This window comes from Pteropus vampyrus, unplaced genomic scaffold (assembly GCF_000151845.1).
Source record: "Pteropus vampyrus isolate Shadow unplaced genomic scaffold, Pvam_2.0 Scaffold40, whole genome shotgun sequence".
Lineage (NCBI taxonomy): Eukaryota > Metazoa > Chordata > Mammalia > Chiroptera > Pteropodidae > Pteropus > Pteropus vampyrus.
The window spans coordinates 3,769,534-3,787,439 of record NW_011888821.1 but is presented as its reverse complement, the minus strand read 5'-3'; the positions used below and the strand labels follow the sequence as shown (position 1 = coordinate 3,787,439).

At 48.3% G+C, this 17,906-nt stretch overlaps 1 protein-coding gene across 2 annotated transcripts in view; it reads left to right on the top strand.

Moving 5' to 3' along the window:
- TEKT5 (tektin 5) overlaps positions 1-4,048 on the top strand; it is a 49,699-nt gene extending 45,651 nt beyond the window's left edge. For both annotated transcript variants that reach the window (XM_023529614.1, XM_011358359.1), the window contains one exon: positions 3,739-4,048. In XM_023529614.1, coding sequence (XP_023385382.1) covers positions 3,739-3,955 — 217 coding nt within the window. In that variant the 3' untranslated portion in view covers positions 3,956-4,048. The remainder of the gene's footprint in view (positions 1-3,738) is intronic.
- The last annotated feature ends 13,858 nt before the right edge of the window (positions 4,049-17,906 follow it).

Below are 17,906 nucleotides of genomic sequence, written 5' to 3'. Positions count from 1 at the left end.
TCAAGACATCTAGTTTCACAACTCAGCATGGCAGTGGGCAGGGCCTGGAGATACGGGGGTCCATCACAGGGAAGGCCCACCCCTCTGCACTGCAGCCTTCTCACGTGCCTCAGCCAGGGTGGTTTTGTAGCTCTGTTGTGCTACAACAGTCTCCTGCTCCTTAGCTTTCCCCTGAAAGCTAAGGAGCGGGGGACTCTCCCAGGACAGACGTGGCCTTCGACCTGTGGTTGCTTCACCATCTCTCTGCAGGCTCCGTGAAAGAGGTATCCAGCCCACACCTCACTCATACTCCGTCTCCATCTTTGTAAAGTGCTCACCTGTGAACCACTGGAATAGCATAATCCCACCTGTCCCCCCATGCGGGCCCAGAAACGGGGTTCGTGAGCATGGGGTGGGAGCTGGGAGTGGGACGATGGCCAGACAGAGAAGGGACATCAACATGCGGGATTATTTTCCCGTGACGTCCGTGACGTGCTGTGTGACTTGAGCTGGCCACTTGGCTGTTCTGTTCCCTCCATGCTAGGGGTACCGTATTAGTTCCTGTTTGCTGCGTAACAGATTCCCCACAACTCAGTGGCTTATCCTTCTCCTGAGCCTAGATGTGGAGCATTGGGGAGAAGAAAGCTGAAGTAAAGAGAGGGAGGAAAAACATTCTGAGAGAAAATGCTAGGTGGTTCCATGTGATGAGGTTCACACAGCCCCAGTTACTGCCTGAAGTAATCACCTAGGAAACAAAAGCTGGCTGTATGTGTTTTGGGGGTAGGCAAGGAGAGCAACCCCTGGCTTTGAACTTGAAGGCCTGGCTACCTGCTCCTCAGCCTGATGCCGGTCTGGAAGGTCATCACCCCTGGAAGTGGGTGCGGTGTGGCCAGGGTCCCACCTCGCTGGGCCGGAAGGGTCCAGATCCTGGTAAGGGGTGGGGGGAGGCTCTCCTGCTCCTTCCTTTACCCGGTTTATGCTTCTCAGCTGCCCCGGGGGAGAAGACTCTGATAACCCGTTTGTCTACCCCAGGGCTTTAGGGGAGTGAGTAGATGTCGTTCTGGAAGACCCTCTCTGGACAAACTCCCTGCCTCCTTGTCCACCAGCCGTGCCACCTAGAGGGCAGGCATAGCGCATGGGTGGGCATGTGTGTGTGTGTTTGTGTGTCCTTCTGTGTATGTGTGTGTGTGTGTGTGTGTGTACTGTGTGTCTGTATACGTGCGTGTGTGTGCGTGAGCATATTCAGAACTGAGCAGGTAATTGGACCCCAGCAGCTGAATTGCCTCGTCTGTGCAGGGCCTTCCTTGCCCCCCATTCCCACCTCTGGGCCTTCTTCTCCTCTTCCTCTTACAGGCGGCCCCTCTTCTCCTGACGCTCTCTAATCACTCAGTACCCATCCCTGCCCATTCCCCAGAATGAACGCCTGTTTGAATAGACATTCAAATTAAAATGAAATGAAATTTAAAATTCAGTTCCTCATTTGCACAAAGCACATTTCATGTGGTCAGCAGTCAGTGTGGCTACGGGCTGCTGGATTGGACAGCACAGCCCAGAACTTCAGCATCCCTGTAGAAAGTTCTGTTGGATGGCGCTGGCCTAGCGATCCCCAAGGAGAGAAGGCTGTCCAGGCTGCTTCTGTCACCCCTCTCTAGCGCAGGGTTGCCACGGGGAAGCTCACCCTGATATCACCTCCAGTCCTTCCAGCAGCATGTCCTCAGTCCTGAGCACGGTCTCATCGTCCCTCTCCCCAGGGGTGGGACCCACAGCACAGTCCACAACCAGGTCACCGTCACAGCTCACCTGGTGTAGTCCTTTCCCGGGGCTGCTGCAGCACATGACCACGAGCTGGGTGGCTTAAAACAGCAGATGTTCATTCTCATTCATTCCCTCACCCTTTCTGAGGCCAGGCGTCTGAAATCTAGGCATCAGCGGGTCGGTTCCTTCGGAGGCTCTGAGGGAGGGTGTGCTCCGTACTTCCCCCTGGCTTCTGGAGGTGGAGGGCACTCCTTGGCCTTCCTAAATCTGGAATGACCTCGTCTCGAGATCCTTAACTTGATGACCTCTGCTGTATCCAAATAGCAGCACATTCACAGGCCCGGGAGGTTGGACTTGGACTTACCTTTTGGGGGACACTATTCACTCTGGACAGCAAAATGACCCCTAGTGTCTTCCCTGCCTCCGCTCTTGCCCCCTTTCATTCTATCTTTACACAGCAGCCTGGAGGTTATTCCTAAATCCAGATTAGTTTGTTATTCCCCATTTCACGCCCTCCCGCAATGGCTTCCCAAAGCACTGGGAACACAAGCCCTTTGGTTTTGCACGTGCTTTTCTCTCTAGAATGCACTGTCCAGTTCCATAGCCACCAGCTGCATGTGGCTCTTCCATTTGCGTTGTAACTATTTAAGCTGAAATACAATGAAAAATTCAGTTCCTCAGTTGAACTTGCCGCGTCACAGGGGCTCTCGAAGCCCGTGTGGCTGGTGGCAACCGTGTTGGGCGGTGCAGGCACAGGATGTGTCGGCATCGCACAGAGCTCTGTTGGACAGCACTGCCACAGAATGCCTCCCTCTTGGTGTTCACGTGGCTGGCTCGTTCTTGTCCTTTCTCAGCTCCCGACCTCCCTCCTCAGGAAGGTCGTCCCTAGTGGCTTTAGAAGGTTCCACAGAAGTAGAGCTTTGGGAAGGGGACAGTGGGGAGTTTGGGCAGGAGGCCCAGCTTCGGCCTGGTCCCACGGGGGCTCTGGAGCATGAACTGTGCTAAACAGAGCTGGTCCCACCTTGAGGCAGGGGACAGCCTTTTGTGCCTTCATGTCAGTGAGCCATCGCCTTCCCTGGACAGGTGTGTACCTATGAACCATCAGTAGCCAACAGTTATAGCAGCTGGGGACAGGTGCCCTCAGCCAGTAAAGGGCACTTGTGCAGTGGACACTGCACCTGACCATCTGATCCACATGAGGCTGGCCCCATTCTCTGGTTTTTAAAATTGTAATAAAATACGCATCACATAAAATTTACCATTAGTGACATTTAGTACATTCACAATGTTTACAACTACCCCCACTGGCTAGTTCTAGAACATTTTCATTCATTTCTCCCAAAAGAAAACCGCGTGCCCATGCGCAGTCTCTCCTCATTCTCCCCGCCCTTCCATCCTTGGTAACCGCCAGTTTACTTTCTGTGTCTGTGGATGTGCCTGTTCTGGACATTTCGTGTAAATGGAATCATACAACGTATTACCTTTTATGACTGGTTTCTTTCACCAAGAATAGTATCTTCAAGGTCTATCTACATTTTCACATTCCTTTTTGTGGCAGGGTAATATCCCATAGCGTGGGTGGACCACCTTTTGTCCATTCGTCCATCGATGGATGTTTGGGTCGTTTCTACCTTTGACCCGTGTGATTAGTGCTGCACAGGTATTTGTTCAAGTATTTGCGTGTCTGTTTTTAATTCTCATGGGTGGATACCCAGGAGTGGAATTGCTGGGTCCTATGGTAAGTCTGTGTTTAATTTACTGAGGAGCAGCTCGATTATATTCCCAAACATCCTGTCTGTTTCTCCCTCTGTGCTTATCACCCTCGGTACCTCTGTTGTGCATTTACTTGTCTGCCTGTTCCACCTCTGTCTTCCCTGATGGCTGAGCCTTGCCTGTCTGGCTCACCACTGTCTCCCAGCGCCTGGCACAGTTCTTGGCACCTAGTAAATGCATCTGTGTTGAACGGCTGAATGAACTGTGCCTTCTCCTCTGCTCTCATCCCAGGCTTGTAAACGAGGTGTTCACCATCGACGATACGCTGCAGACCCTCAAGCTGAGGCTGCGGGAGACGCAGGACACACTGCAGCTGCTGGTAATGACCAAGTGCCGGCTGGAGCACGAGCTGGCCATCAAGGCCAACACCCTCTGCATTGACAAGGAGAAGTGCATGGGCATGCGCAAGACTTTCCCCAGCACCCCACGCCTGGTGGGCTACACTTGAGCTGCTGCCGCTGGCCCTCGGTGCCCTGCTCCGCGCCGGTTCCTTACGTAGTGCAATTTGAAAAGAGAAACAAAATAAAAGAAAGTGTTGTTTTCTCCCTTTCCTCCTATCATGGAAAAATACATATATAGAGAGCCAAAATAAATGTACCTAAACCAAAGGTCCGGGTGCTCATTGCTCGCTGCAGAACCGGCCTCATAGCAGATGCCGGGAGAAGGCAGACTGTGACCCCTTGGGGACAGAGCATTACGAGGCTGTCGGCAGTCCCAGGAATGGAAGAAGCCGCACCTTTAAAAACCTGTTTGTCCATTTAGGATCTCAGTACAGACTGTAGTGTCTGGAAATTGGACACTGGAGCTAAGAGTCCAGAGCCCACCTGTCACTTAGGAGCCATGTGGCCTCAAACAAGCTCCCAACCCGAGCATCCTCATCTGTACAATAAGGTCAGTCTGAAGAAGAGGTGACTCAGCGGTGTGGGGCAGTGGAAAAAAGTAGGATTTGGAGTCAGTAGTCCTGGGTTTGAAACCCAGCTTTGTTTGTTGGGGTGTTTTAGAAACTGCGATGGGAGACGAAGGAGGCAAAATCAATTCTGCGGGTGGGGCAAGAGGAGGCAGGTAAGGGTTAAAAGAAAGCTCTGTGAAGACGTGACATTGCTTCAAAAAGTTAAACACAGAATTACTGCACAACCCAGCAATTCTCCTAGGTGTATAACTAAGAGCATTGAAAATAGACACTCAAACAAAAGTTTGCACATGAATGTTCATAGCACCACTAAGCACAATAGTCAAAAGGTGGAAGCAAACTAAGTGTCTATCAGTGGTCAATGGGAAAACAAGATGTGGTCTAGTCGTGCAATGGAATATTACTCAGCCATAAAAAAGGAGCAAAGCTCTGATAATTGCTACAACACAGATGAACCTTGAAGACGTCACACTAAGTGAAAGAAGCCAGGCACGAAAGGCCAGATACTATAGGATTCCGTTTATATGCAATGTCCAGAATAAGTAAATCCACAGAAATAGCAGATTGAGGGTTGCCAGGAAGAGAGGATCGGGAAGTCACTGCTTAGTGGGTACAAGGTTTTATTTTGAAGTGGTGAGATATTTGGGGACTAGATAGAGGCGGTTGCACAACGTCGTGAATGTGCTAAATACCATAGAATCGTTCACTTTAAGTGGTTAGTATTGTGTTATTTGAAATTCACCTCGATTAAACATAAGGAAAAGAAGTTCTATTGGAGCCGAGTTGTGAACAGTGAGGAGGCTGAGGCAGAAGAGGGTGGCGTTTCCGGTGAGAGGAACCGCATGGGTAAAGGCAGGGAACTGTAGTCCTGGATGGAGAAGCTCTTGGAGAGGCGTGTGAATCACCTAGAAGGGTCGGGAGGCCAGATCATGAATGACAAATAGTTATGAACTTTTTCTTGAGGTCAGTGTTTCTCAAACTTCATTATTGACATCAGGGCTTCCCCAAGTTTAATATGCATGCTCAGATCACCTGGAGACCTCGTTAAAATGCAGATTCTGAGTCAGTAGATCTGAGGGGGAGCCGGAGACTGTGAATTTCTAACGAGCTCTCAGATGATGGTGACAACCCAGGGGCCACACTTTGAGCAGAAAATGACACCTCCCCATATTTGCCGTAACCAAATACCACCTTTACTGTTATTTACTCAATCTTTTAGATTATTGCACTTAAAAATTTTTTCAATTTATTTTAGGGGCAATTTATAGCATGACTGCAAACAAGAAACCTGCTTTGCCCAATGCTGAACAAAACAAAATATTGCTAATGATGTTTGGTTAGGGAATATGGTCTGCCCAAGGTAACATGGTGTGAAACTTTCTCTTCTTTTGTTCAAAAGGGAGATCAGCAAGTCTTCAAGAAGAGTTAAAGCCCACTTAGCATCCAGTGGAGACTCCTTGGGGTAAGTGTCCTCGAAAGAGGATGGAAAAGTCCATTTTTCTACAAACAAGTTTCAGTGCTCTTTAAGGCCCGCAGGTTGTAGGGAGCCCACAGGATCCCTTAAGTGGGGATGTGAACATGACCAGATCAGTGTTTTAGAGATGAATCCCTCCGTAAGGAGAAGGAAATTGGAGGGAGGTGGGGAGACCAACTGTTAGAATTTCAGGCACAAGACCCAGAGAAGCTGGACTAGGACAGGTGCATGAGGAATATTCCCAAGGGGGAAGCCAGAATCCTTGGAGCGTGGGTCATAAGGGACAAGTGGAAGACCAGATGGGGCCAAGGCACCAGGCTTGGGCGGCTGGTGCTCGGGATGCTGCGCCTCTGAGGAGGGGAGTGAGGGGGCAGCAGACGAGGCAGAGACCTCGCGACAATTTCCCTTTCCCTTTCACGTGTGGAGTTTGAATCGGTGCACAAGGGATGTTCCCAGTGTAAATATCTGAAAGGCAAGTGGAAATGTGGCCTTAGAGCTCAAGAGAGGCCGTGCCCGGGGTCACGAGAGAGAGCCAGACCTCAGGAACAGGTAGGCTGGTGCGGGGGGGAGCCGAATTGTGAAAGAGAAGCTCGCTGGTGGACAGAAGACCAAGGGGGCCACTGAGAGAGCACAGCCTGGAAGATGCGATGTCAAGGGGATCACAGGCAGGGTTGCAAGGGTGGGGACAGTCAGATGAAGAATAAAGAACACCCTTTGCAAGCAGTCGTCCCAAATAGACCATTGACCCGCGTACCCATGGGCGTCTGCTTTCGGAAAGCAAATTGGCAATATGCGTCAGGAGCCTTAAAAATGTCCACACTCTTCTACATATGAATGTCCTTCTTAAGACTGTGTCATCAGAAAACTATCTCAAATACAGACCTAGATGTATGTGTTAAAGAGTTATTTATCATAGGAAGCCTCTGAAAGTTAAGTCAGCAGCAGAGAGAGATGCTAAGCACAGCGCAACCAAGTCATGGAGTGCTATGTAGCTACAAAAATGATGCTCACCAAATGCTTGAATGCCGAAGGAATATGCCTGTGAGGTTCAAAGTGCACAGGAAAAAAAAGATTGCATTGAAATCCACTGCAATGCTAACAGAGTCAATGGTGAGCAACGGCTGGTTTCTTATTTGTTTATATTATGAATTATCTACAAGGAACATGTGTTCCTTTATTAATCAGGAGGAAATGCTGTTTTAAATAGATTCTTCATTTGGCAGTGGTTTTAGAGTTAACACAGAATTACTGCACAACCCAGCAATTCTCCTAGGTGTATAACCAAGAGCATTGAAAATAGACACTCAAACAAAAGTTTGCACATGAATGTTCATAGCACCACTGAGCACAATAGTCAAAAGGTGGAAGCAAACTAAGTGTCTATCAGTGGTCAATGGGAAAACAAGATGTGGTCTAGTCGTGCAATGGAATATTACTCAGCCATAAAAAAGGAGCAAAGCTCTGATAATTGCTACAACACAGATGAACCTTGAAGACATCACACTAAGTGAAAGAAGCCAGGCACGAAAGGCCAGGTACTATAGGATTCCGTTTATATGCAATGTCCAGAATAAGTAAATCCACAGAAATAGCAGATTGAGGGTTGCCAGGAAGAGAGGATCGGGAAGTCACTGCTTAGTGGGTACAAGGTTTTATTTTGAAGTGGTGAGATATTTGGGGACTAGATAGAGGCGGTTGCACAACATCGTGAATGTGCTAAATACCATAGAATCGTTCACTTTAAGTGGTTAGTATTGTGTTATTTGAAATTCACCTCGATTAAACATAAGGAAAAGAAGTTCTATTGGAGCCGAGTTGTGAACAGTGAGGAGGCTGAGGCAGAAGAGGGTGGCGTTTCCGGTGAGAGGAACCACATGGGTAAAGGCAGGGAACTGTAGTCCTGGATGGAGAAGCTCTTGGAGAGGCGTGTGAATCACCTAGAAGGGTCGGGAGGCCAGATCATGAATGACAAATAGTTATGAACTTTTTCTTGAGGTCAGTGTTTCTCAAACTTCATTATTGACATCAGGGCTTCCCCAAGTTTAATATGCATGCTCAGATCACCTGGAGACCTCGTTAAAATGCAGATTCTGAGTCAGTAGATCTGAGGGGGAGCCGGAGACTGTGAATTTCTAACGAGCTCTCAGATGATGGTGACAACCCAGGGGCCACACTTTGAGCAGAAAATGACACCTCCCCATATTTGCCGTAACCAAATACCACCTTTACTGTTATTTACTCAATCTTTTAGATTATTGCACTTAAAAATTTTTTCAATTTATTTTAGGGGCAATTTATAGCATGACTGCAAACAAGAAACCTGCTTTGCCCAATGCTGAACAAAACAAAATATTGCTAATGATGTTTGGTTAGGGAATATGGTCTGCCCAAGGTAACATGGTGTGAAACTTTCTCTTCTTTTGTTCAAAAGGGAGATCAGCAAGTCTTCAAGAAGAGTTAAAGCCCACTTAGCATCCAGTGGAGACTCCTTGGGGTAAGTGTCCTCGAAAGAGGATGGAAAAGTCCATTTTTCTACAAACAAGTTTCAGTGCTCTTTAAGGCCCGCAGGTTGTAGGGAGCCCACAGGATCCCTTAAGTGGGGATGTGAACATGACCAGATCAGTGTTTTAGAGATGAATCCCTCCGTAAGGAGAAGGAAATTGGAGGGAGGTGGGGAGACCAACTGTTAGAATTTCAGGCACAAGACCCAGAGAAGCTGGACTAGGACAGGTGCATGAGGAATATTCCCAAGGGGGAAGCCAGAATCCTTGGAGCGTGGGTCATAAGGGACAAGTGGAAGACCAGATGGGGCCAAGGCACCAGGCTTGGGCGGCTGGTGCTCGGGATGCTGCGCCTCTGAGGAGGGGAGTGAGGGGGCAGCAGACGAGGCAGAGACCTCGCGACAATTTCCCTTTCCCTTTCACGTGTGGAGTTTGAATCGGTGCACAAGGGATGTTCCCAGTGTAAATATCTGAAAGGCAAGTGGAAATGTGGCCTTAGAGCTCAAGAGAGGCCGTGCCCGGGGTCACGAGAGAGAGCCAGACCTCAGGAACAGGTAGGCTGGTGCAGGGGGGAGCCGAAGTGTGAAAGAGAAGCTCGCTGGTGGACAGAAGACCAAGGGGGCCACTGAGAGAGCACAGCCTGGAAGAAGCGATGTCAAGGGGATTGCAACAGGCAGGGTTGCAAGGGTGGGGGACAGTCAGATGAAGAATAAAGAACACCCTTTGCAAGCAGTCGTCCCAAATAGACCATTGACCCGCGTACCCACGGGCGTCTGCTTTCGGAAAGCAAATTGGCAATATGCGTCAGGAGCCTTAAAAATGTCCACACTCTTCTACATATGAATGTCCTTCTTAAGACTGTGTCATCAGAAAACTATCTCAAATACAGACGTAGATGTATGTGTTAAAGAGTTATTTATCATAGGAAGCCTCTGAAAGTTAAGTCAGCAGCAGAGAGAGATGCTAAGCACAGCGCAACCAAGTCATGGAGTGCTATGTAGCTACAAAAATGATGCTCACCAAATGCTTGAATGCCGAAGGAATATGCCTGTGAGGTTCAAAGTGCACAGGAAAAAAAAGATTGCATTGAAATCCACTGCAATGCTAACAGAGTCAATGGTGAGCAACGGCTGGTTTCTTATTTGTTTATATTATGGATTATCTACAAGGAACATGTGTTCCTTTATTAATCAGGAGGAAATGCTGTTTTAAATAGATTCTTCATTTGGCAGTGGTTTTAGAGTTATAGAAAAGCTGCAGAGACAGCGCAGAGTTCCCATGTACCCTTCACCCGCCTCCCCCTGATGTTATTACCTTACATAACCATTTGTTATGGTGCATTCATCAAAACTAAGAAATGAACATTAGTGCATTACTATGAGCTAAACTCCAGAGTTTGTTTTCTCACTGTTTATCCTCTTTCTGTTCCAAGACCCAATCCAGGGTGCCACATTGAATTTAGTTCTTCACCTCCTCTGTCTGTGACCGTTTTGCAGTCTTTCCTTGTTTTTTTTTTTTTTTCGTGACCTTGACAGTTTTGAAAAGTACTCGTATTTGTAGGCATTTGTCAGATGTCGCTGAATTTGGGTTTGTCTGAAGTTTTTCTCCTGATTGGTCTGGGGTTACAGGTTTTGGCGGAACACCAGAGGCAAAGTGCCCTTCTCATCCCTTCCTGTTAGGACGGTCATGATAGCCCCACCACGTCCCTGTCCCTGGCGATGTTAACCCGATCCCTCGTTTAAGGTGGTGTCTGCCAGGCGTCTCCACTGTGAAATCACTGCTTTTCCTTTCATTACCTTATTCTTTAGAAATGAGTCTTCAAGTCCAGCCCACCCTCAAGAGAATCAGGGATAAAGCCCCACCTTTTGGAAGGGGCGTGTTTACGTAGATTATTTGTAATTCTTCTAGAGAAAAAGTATGTCCCTTTACCCTTATTTATTCTGTCATTTGTTTGTATCAATACATACTCGTGGAGAGTTATTTTATACTTTGGATTATAATCCAGTACTGATTTCCTTGTACTATTTATGGTGTGACATCATTCCAGCTTTGGGTATAGGGCGCTCTTTCCAGTTGGTTCCTGTGTCCCTTTGTCACGCCTCCATTGTTTTGTTCTGTGAGCACTGCCTGACTTTCTGGTACTATAAGATCTTCTAGGACCATCTTGAATTTTTTTCTGCTCCAGCCCCAGAATCAGCCATTTCTCCAAGGAGCCCTGGTTCCTTTTACTAGAGAATAGTACGTAGAAGGCGAGGTCTGGGTGCTGGGTGTGCTCATGGTTAAGACGATTTTTGTTTTCAATTTTTCTTATTGTAATAAAATCTACATAGCATAAACTTTACCATCTTAGCCATTTTTAAGTTTGTGGTCAGAGGTATTAAATACATTCATAATGTTGTGCAGCTGACGCCACCATCCGTCTCTGTAATCCTTTTCATCTTATAAAACTGAACGTCTGTACCCATTAAACAGTAACCCCCCATCTCTCCTCCCTCCAGCCCCTGGCAAACACCATTCTACTTTCTGTCTATCCGATTTTGACTACGCTAAGTACCTCACATACGTGGAATTATACAGTGTTTGTCTTTTTATGACTGGTTTATTTCACTTAGCATAATATCCTCAAGGTTCATCCATGTTGTAGCGTATTACAGAATTTTCTTCCTTTTTAAGGCTGAATAATATTCTGTTGTATGTTGTATGGATACACCACATTTTGGTTGTCCATTCATCCGTGGATGGACCCTCGGTTGCTTCCACATTTTAGCTCTTGTGAGTAATGCTGCTATGAACATGGGTGTACAAATATCTCTTTAAGACCCTGATTTTAATTCTTTTGGGTACATGCCCAGAAGGGGAATTGCTGGATCATACGGTAATTCTGTGTTTAATTTTTTGAGAAGTCACCGTGGTATTCCTACCAACAAGGGTTCTAGTTTCTCCACATCCTCTCAATGCTTGTTATTTTGTTTTTTGTTGTTGTTGTTTGTTTTTTTTGTTTTTTAGTTTTTTTTTTTGTTTTTGATAGTAGCCATCTTAATAGATATGAGGTGGTATCTCGTTGGAGTTTTGATTTGCATTTCTTTAATGATTAGTAACGTTGGGTGTGCTCATTGTTAAGAAATCTTTTTAATGAGAAGAAAAAAAAGGCTACCAGATTTGGTGCCCAGGAGGCTTTGGATGAACTGTAAGAAGTGGTTTTGGCTGAGTGATGGGGGCAGAAGATAAAATGGGAATGGAGATGCCCTGAGATTTTAGTCATTTCTGTACCCTCAGCTCCTGCACATAGTGGGTGTCTCATGAATACTTTATTAAGCGAACAGAAAAATGGCCAAACGAGGATAGACAAATGCATGAATATCTATCTTGGACTGATGGGTTATTTCTGAGTCTTAGGAGGAAAGGAGTATGGTTGCCTTTGGATGTGAGGAAGGTAAGCCTCCCAGTCCACCTGCAGTTTACAACTGAGGGACCAGTAACGTGGGATCCTACCATGGCTCTCGGAAGCTGGCACCCTGACCACAGCCTCGCAGGGTGCCTCCCCGCTGCAGCCCAGGCAAGACACCCCAGAGACAACTCCAGGTGCTGGCTCCCTGCCAGGCCTGAGTACAAACTGGAAGAACTTGGAGGACCTCCCAGTTGACTTGCTTTCCCTGTTAGCTCATGAGGGATGCTCTCTAGCTGGCTCCAGGGAATGCACCATTTCCTAAGCAGGGTGTGTGTGTGTGTGTGTGTGTGTGTGTGTGTGTGTGTGTGTGTGTGTGTGTAAGCATGTGCTCATGCTTCTAGCTTTCTGCCTCCATGGCCTAACCCAGCGTTTTAGCATTGTGCTAGAAATTCAGCAGGCTTTGGAGGCAAAGTGAGATTGAGTTGAAGTTGTAGGCTGATGGGCAGAGATCTGAGTCTCAATTTGTAGGAAGCCTTCAAAAATATATTGAATTAATTGTCAGCATTTAAATAATAAATTCTGTATCAAATATATTTTTTGGCTCCTCTTAAATGTGGGGCTGTCTGGCTACCCTGTGCCCACCTTCTCCTGTGTAGCTGATATATGAGCTTGCGGCATTTATTTTGCTACAGACCCCACCACTCCCTGTTGACACACACCAGTCCTGCTTTACTCACATATGTTGCCTGATGACCCTCTAGGCCAGCGGTCCCCAGCCTTTTTGGCACCAGGGACCAGTGCTCCTATGAGAATCTAATGCCTGATGATCTGAGGCAATGATGCTAGCGCTGGGGAGTGGCAGCGAATACAGATGAAGCTTCCCTCACTGGCCCAGTGCTCACCTCCTTCTGTGCAGCCCTGTTCCTAACAGGCCACAGAGCGGCCGGGCCTGGGGGTTGAGGACCCATGCTTTAAACAGCCGATTTCCTCACTCCTCCTTGTTGAGACTCTTGAAATACCCTTTGATCCAGCCTAGGAAATAGAGGCCCCGGGGGTAGAGAGGAGAAGGGACTTTAAGTAGGGTCTCACAGAGGAGGCAGATTTGGCATAGAAACCAGATCACCTAACTCCTGTCCTGCTCACTTCCTGTGATACCATGCTTCTCCTTGTGTGAATTGTTCAGAATTTTTATTGTGCCAGACACCAAAAGAGACTTTCTGTCCTTGCAGTCCTCTTCCCAATTTGGGTGCATTAAAATAAGGGGCATGAGGACTAAGACATAAAGGCTGTGGCCCTTAGGGGCCAGGATACTTATTAATTTGAACACTATTGTATTCTCTTTCTCAATTCCATTTCACTAATTTGGCAAAACTGTGCCTGGGAAAAGCATAGTAAAACTTCAGTAGGAATGTGCTAGGAATGCAGAAGTCCTGGGATTTTTCATTTTCTGGTTAACAAAGGCGATCCAAAAAGGCCCTTTTTCAGTTTTAACCTCTAGAATCACAGGGTGTTTCTTGAGTGAATATGGATGACTAAATAGATGGAGCTAGCGAGGGCCGCAGGAGGTGATACTTCCAACCCCTCGTATTTCGGAAGAGAAAGCCCCATTCGGAGAGGCACCGGGACTTGCTCATAGTCGCACAGCAAAGTTAGGGGTGGAACTAGTCTTCCCAGTTCTCTTAGAACTCTCGGGCCTGCTGCAGGAAAGCCTCCTGAAGGGTCTCGGTCCACTTCCTTGCCCAGTTAGGAGAGCCGAGGGGTCAGATCGGGCTTGTCTTTGCTGGGGATGACCGTGCAGGCCTGCGAGTTGTGCCGTCTGGTCTGGGAATGAAGGTGGCTGTGGATTAAGGCGCACATGAGGGCTCTCCTTCAGAGCTGCCTTACCCGATATGGAGTTATTTTCATTCATTCGTTCGTTCGTTTGTTCATTCACTCACTCATCCATTCATTCTCATCTTGATTTGAAATAGTCACCAAGCACCTCAACACCTGTGTTGGTCACTGTGGCCCCAGCAGAGAACACACCAGGCCGAGTCCTGCCTTGTGGAACTCAGAGCCACAGTTGTCTGTCAGACGTCCCAGGGGAAAACATGTTTCATTAAGGAGCCAAATAAGGTTTTTATAAATGGGCTACAAATGTATATACTCATCTTTTGTAAAAGGGAACTTATTTGCAAGGCCTTCTTTGACTCAACAGCCGGGTCAGAAGAGGCACCTGGGTCTGAAATTCCTTGAAGGTGAGCCTCGCCTGCTCCAGGGGGACCCAGCCACCCTGTGACTGCTCGGGCGGCATCTCCAGGCCCTGATCCGACCCAGGCATCTGCCCCAGGTCTGTTCGCTGAATCCACACCACGTCCCTTCACCACAGGCTTTCCACTGCCATCCTCCCCCAGCCTCACTGCAGTGTAAGTGATGAATCACAAAGCGCACAAACATAGGAGTACAGTATAACCAGGTCTAACGAGTGTTCACCCAAGAATCCTTATCCACAATCGAGGTAGTGAACGAATTCATTACCCCCAAAAGCTCCCTCAGTGACCTTTGCTGTCCCTCTCTCCACCAGCCATCACTGATTTGCCTTCTGCTGCTGTAGATTAGTCTGTGGTTTCTAGAATTTTATGTAAACGGAATCATACACTGTGTCCTCTTTTCTTTTTTTATCTTGCTTCCTGCAGTCAGCGTAATTATTTTGAGATTCATCCATGTTGTCGCATGCAACAAGAGTTGAGTTTTTTGTAGTTGTTGAGTAGACCACTGTCTTTCTCATTGTAATCTGAGTAAAACCCAGGCCGCTGACTGCGTTCCATACGCCGACGTGACGCCTGCCTCCCGCCACAGCCTCAGCTCCTGCTCACCTCCCCACTCACAGTGTGCCAGCCAAACTCTCTTTTTCCTCCATTCCTGAGCACACCCAGCTTATGCCTGCCCCAGGGCCTTTGCACTTGCTGTCCCTTCTTTCTGGAATACTCTTTCTGTGTAGGCTCCAGTGTATCATTCAGGTCTCAGCTCATGTCTCTCCTCCTCGAAGCCTGCCTTGACCACTGTACCTCACCTCCCACCTCTGCGGCCCTCCCGTTACCTTGTCTTACATATTTTGGAGCACTTACCACCTGAAATCCACAAGAACAGGATGAATAGATGAGTGAAACTATAAACAACCTATAACTCGTTTATGTCATAACGCTTAGATGTAGTTTAAAAACTCTGGTATAAACCTAAGGAGACAAGACAGGATTATCCATCAACTACAGAGCTCGAAGAAACCCCAGGGATTCAACTAAGATGGCCAGACTGGAACCAAGTGGTGCGTTTTAATTCGCACTTTGAGAAACAGTAGCTAAAGACCAGAGCCCTCCTTAGACTCGAGCACAGCTCCGGGGCTCTCTTGATTCCCACTGCTTCCTGTCTTGTACGCAGAAGGCCCGGCCTCAGTCCTCAGGAGAACCCCAGAAATGAGATTCCTCTCCTCTCATATCCCACTTTGAATCCATAAGCAAGTCCTGGGGGCCCTACCTTCATAATCTCTTCTGATTGACCACTCGAACTTCACCTTCTCCTTCACCCCCTAGGCAAGTGCCTGTCCTCTCTCACCTGGCGCTGGTGGGGTGACTGAAGATGACTTGAAGATGACTGTGGCCCCCCAGGGTGCTTACAGGTGCCAGAAGGAGAGAAAAGCCTGAACGATAGATATAGCTGATATCCAGTGAGGCAGATGGGGTGCGTGATCTTTCAGAAAAAATTATCTTTCAAGTAACACAGACCTGAGATGTTCCCCCAACTTCAGTGAGCCTCAGTCTGCTTGTCTACATAATGGTCCCCCTTCGTGAGAATCCCAGGGGAAGCCTCAGCCCGTGGAGATGGTCTTTGAGCCCAATGTGAGCATCAGGACACAGGTAGAAAACACACATGATAAACCTCAAATGGAATTTAAACTAATTTAAATGTTTGTAGATGTGTTCACCCAATACATTATTGAATGGGTACTGGCCTTGTCGTTACAGATTTTTCTTGACAAATCCAGAAAACAGGCCTCTTTCATGTGGAGTAGCGGCCTCTTCATCAGTGTTTGAAAGGGGTAGTGGTGTCATGTCATGGTTAAAGGCAGGGCTTTCAAATTAGGTTCTGAACTTCCACTCCTTCCTGGCCCTGTTGCTCGAGGGAGAGCCACTTACCCTTTCTGAGCTTCCATAATGGGACCGATAATACCCTTTCATTGTTGTTAACCAAACGCCCTTTTATAAGATGATTATTAAGACTAGCGGGACTCTGCATGTAAAGGGTATCCAGTAGTATTTTTTAAATAACATGTCACGTTTATTGAGTACTTGCTGTGTGCCAGGCAGTTTTTAAAAAGTACTATCTCATTTAATGATCACTCAGCCCTGGAACATGGGTTCTATTTATCGTGTCATTTTATGGAAGTGGCAGTTGAGGCATGGAGGGTTAAGGAACTTGCCTGTTGTCATGCAGTGACTACACAGCTGAGGCAGGACTAAAACCAGCTGTATGACTAAACCGCTGACCACGGCCTCCCAAATAAAGGAAAAGCTACTGTTTAAGGTGGACCTAGAGTCCAAGAGGGGTCTGGCGAGGCCATTGGCAAAGGCCTGCCCCGCAGGATGGTCTGAAACAGAGGACCCCACAGCCTTACTCATCAAGCAGCTGACCTGAGGGGAGCAGCATTTCTCCATTCTCTGCTAACAACTAGCTTTAATAATAATGATAATAATAATAGATAATGCCAAGTGTTCACCCTCTATCTCAGGATCCTTTCAAGTAGCTGTTGTGCCTGACCCCACTTTACAGATGAGAAAACTGAGGCACAGACAGGCTGGGTCACTTGCTCACAGTGCCACAGCTGTGATGAGCTGGCACTGCCCCCCAGGTGGCTCCCCACTGGCACTCCCACCACCACCCTGCCCCCTGCACACCCACACATACCAGCCAGCCTCAGGCGACAAGGCGCTGGGAGGGAGGCGGCTGCATTTTTTGCCTCGCTCAGAAATGTCAGTGCGTCACCATCACACAAAGTCCTGGCTGTTCGCTCCTGGGGTTCCTGGGGTACTCTCGATAAGTGTCCCCTCACACAGGCTGACGGGGAGGGGCCGGAATGGGAAGCAGGTTCAAAGCACACAATTAAAATTCCTAAGGAACTATGTGGAGTCCTTCTGTTCCTCCCCTAAAAACACATAGAACATTCTTGGAGTCTATATTGGGCTGGGGGCTGGGCTCTCAGCCTCTTGTTGCACCTTCTCTGGTCCCATGTGACCTCAGAAGGGCTCCCGGCTGGCATTCTCTGTGTCGCAGAGACAGCCGGTCCTTTCTCCTCCCCACCCAACTATGCTACTTGGGATTCCAGGCGCTCCTCTGGGGGCAGGCACGGGTGTGGGCACCCATGGGGAGCAGAGCCCAGGAGAGTCTGAGTGGGGGCGGGAGGGGGGCAAGGGGCTGCTGGCCCGGCCCCTCCCCTGCCACAAGCCTGGCGGGTTTGAGCCGCTGTGTATCTGCCCACAGTGCAGTCGCAGGCTGTTTGTGGCCTCAGAAGATGCGAGGGACCCTTCAGCTGAGGATGAGTCAAAACTGGCCTTCCTGAGGGGTGTGTGGCCTCCTGGCTTGGTAAGGGGTCATGCTGGTGGGAAGCTGAGAAGCAGACCAGTGAGCCCTCGTGCCCTGGCAGGCTTTTCCCAGAAATGGTCCCAGGAGTGTTTTCATCAGTTCACAGGGCGGAAGGATCACTTCTTCCCTCCCTTCCATTTCCCAGGATTCCAGGAACTGGTCCAGGATCTTTAAATCTAGTCAAAGAGGAGATAAAGACTCTGGGGTTGGGTGGAGGCGCCCCTGGGTTTGGAGGAAGTGAACCTGGCTACTGGGGGGGCAGAAGACCTTAGATCAAGAATTGTACAAGTGGCCTGGCCCCGCCTACTCTGCCCCGCCCCTCATGGCTGTATGCAAATGAGACCCAATCGGTAGCTGTTCCCCACCATCCACCCCCTTGACGTTGGGGCAACTGGCCAGCTCGTGTCAACCCGGGCTTGTCAGCCCAGCCCCCATGGGTACTGCCCCTCTTCCCCCACTGCCTCCTCCTGCACAGCAGCCTCTTCGGGACTAAGGAGGGGTTGAGGATCC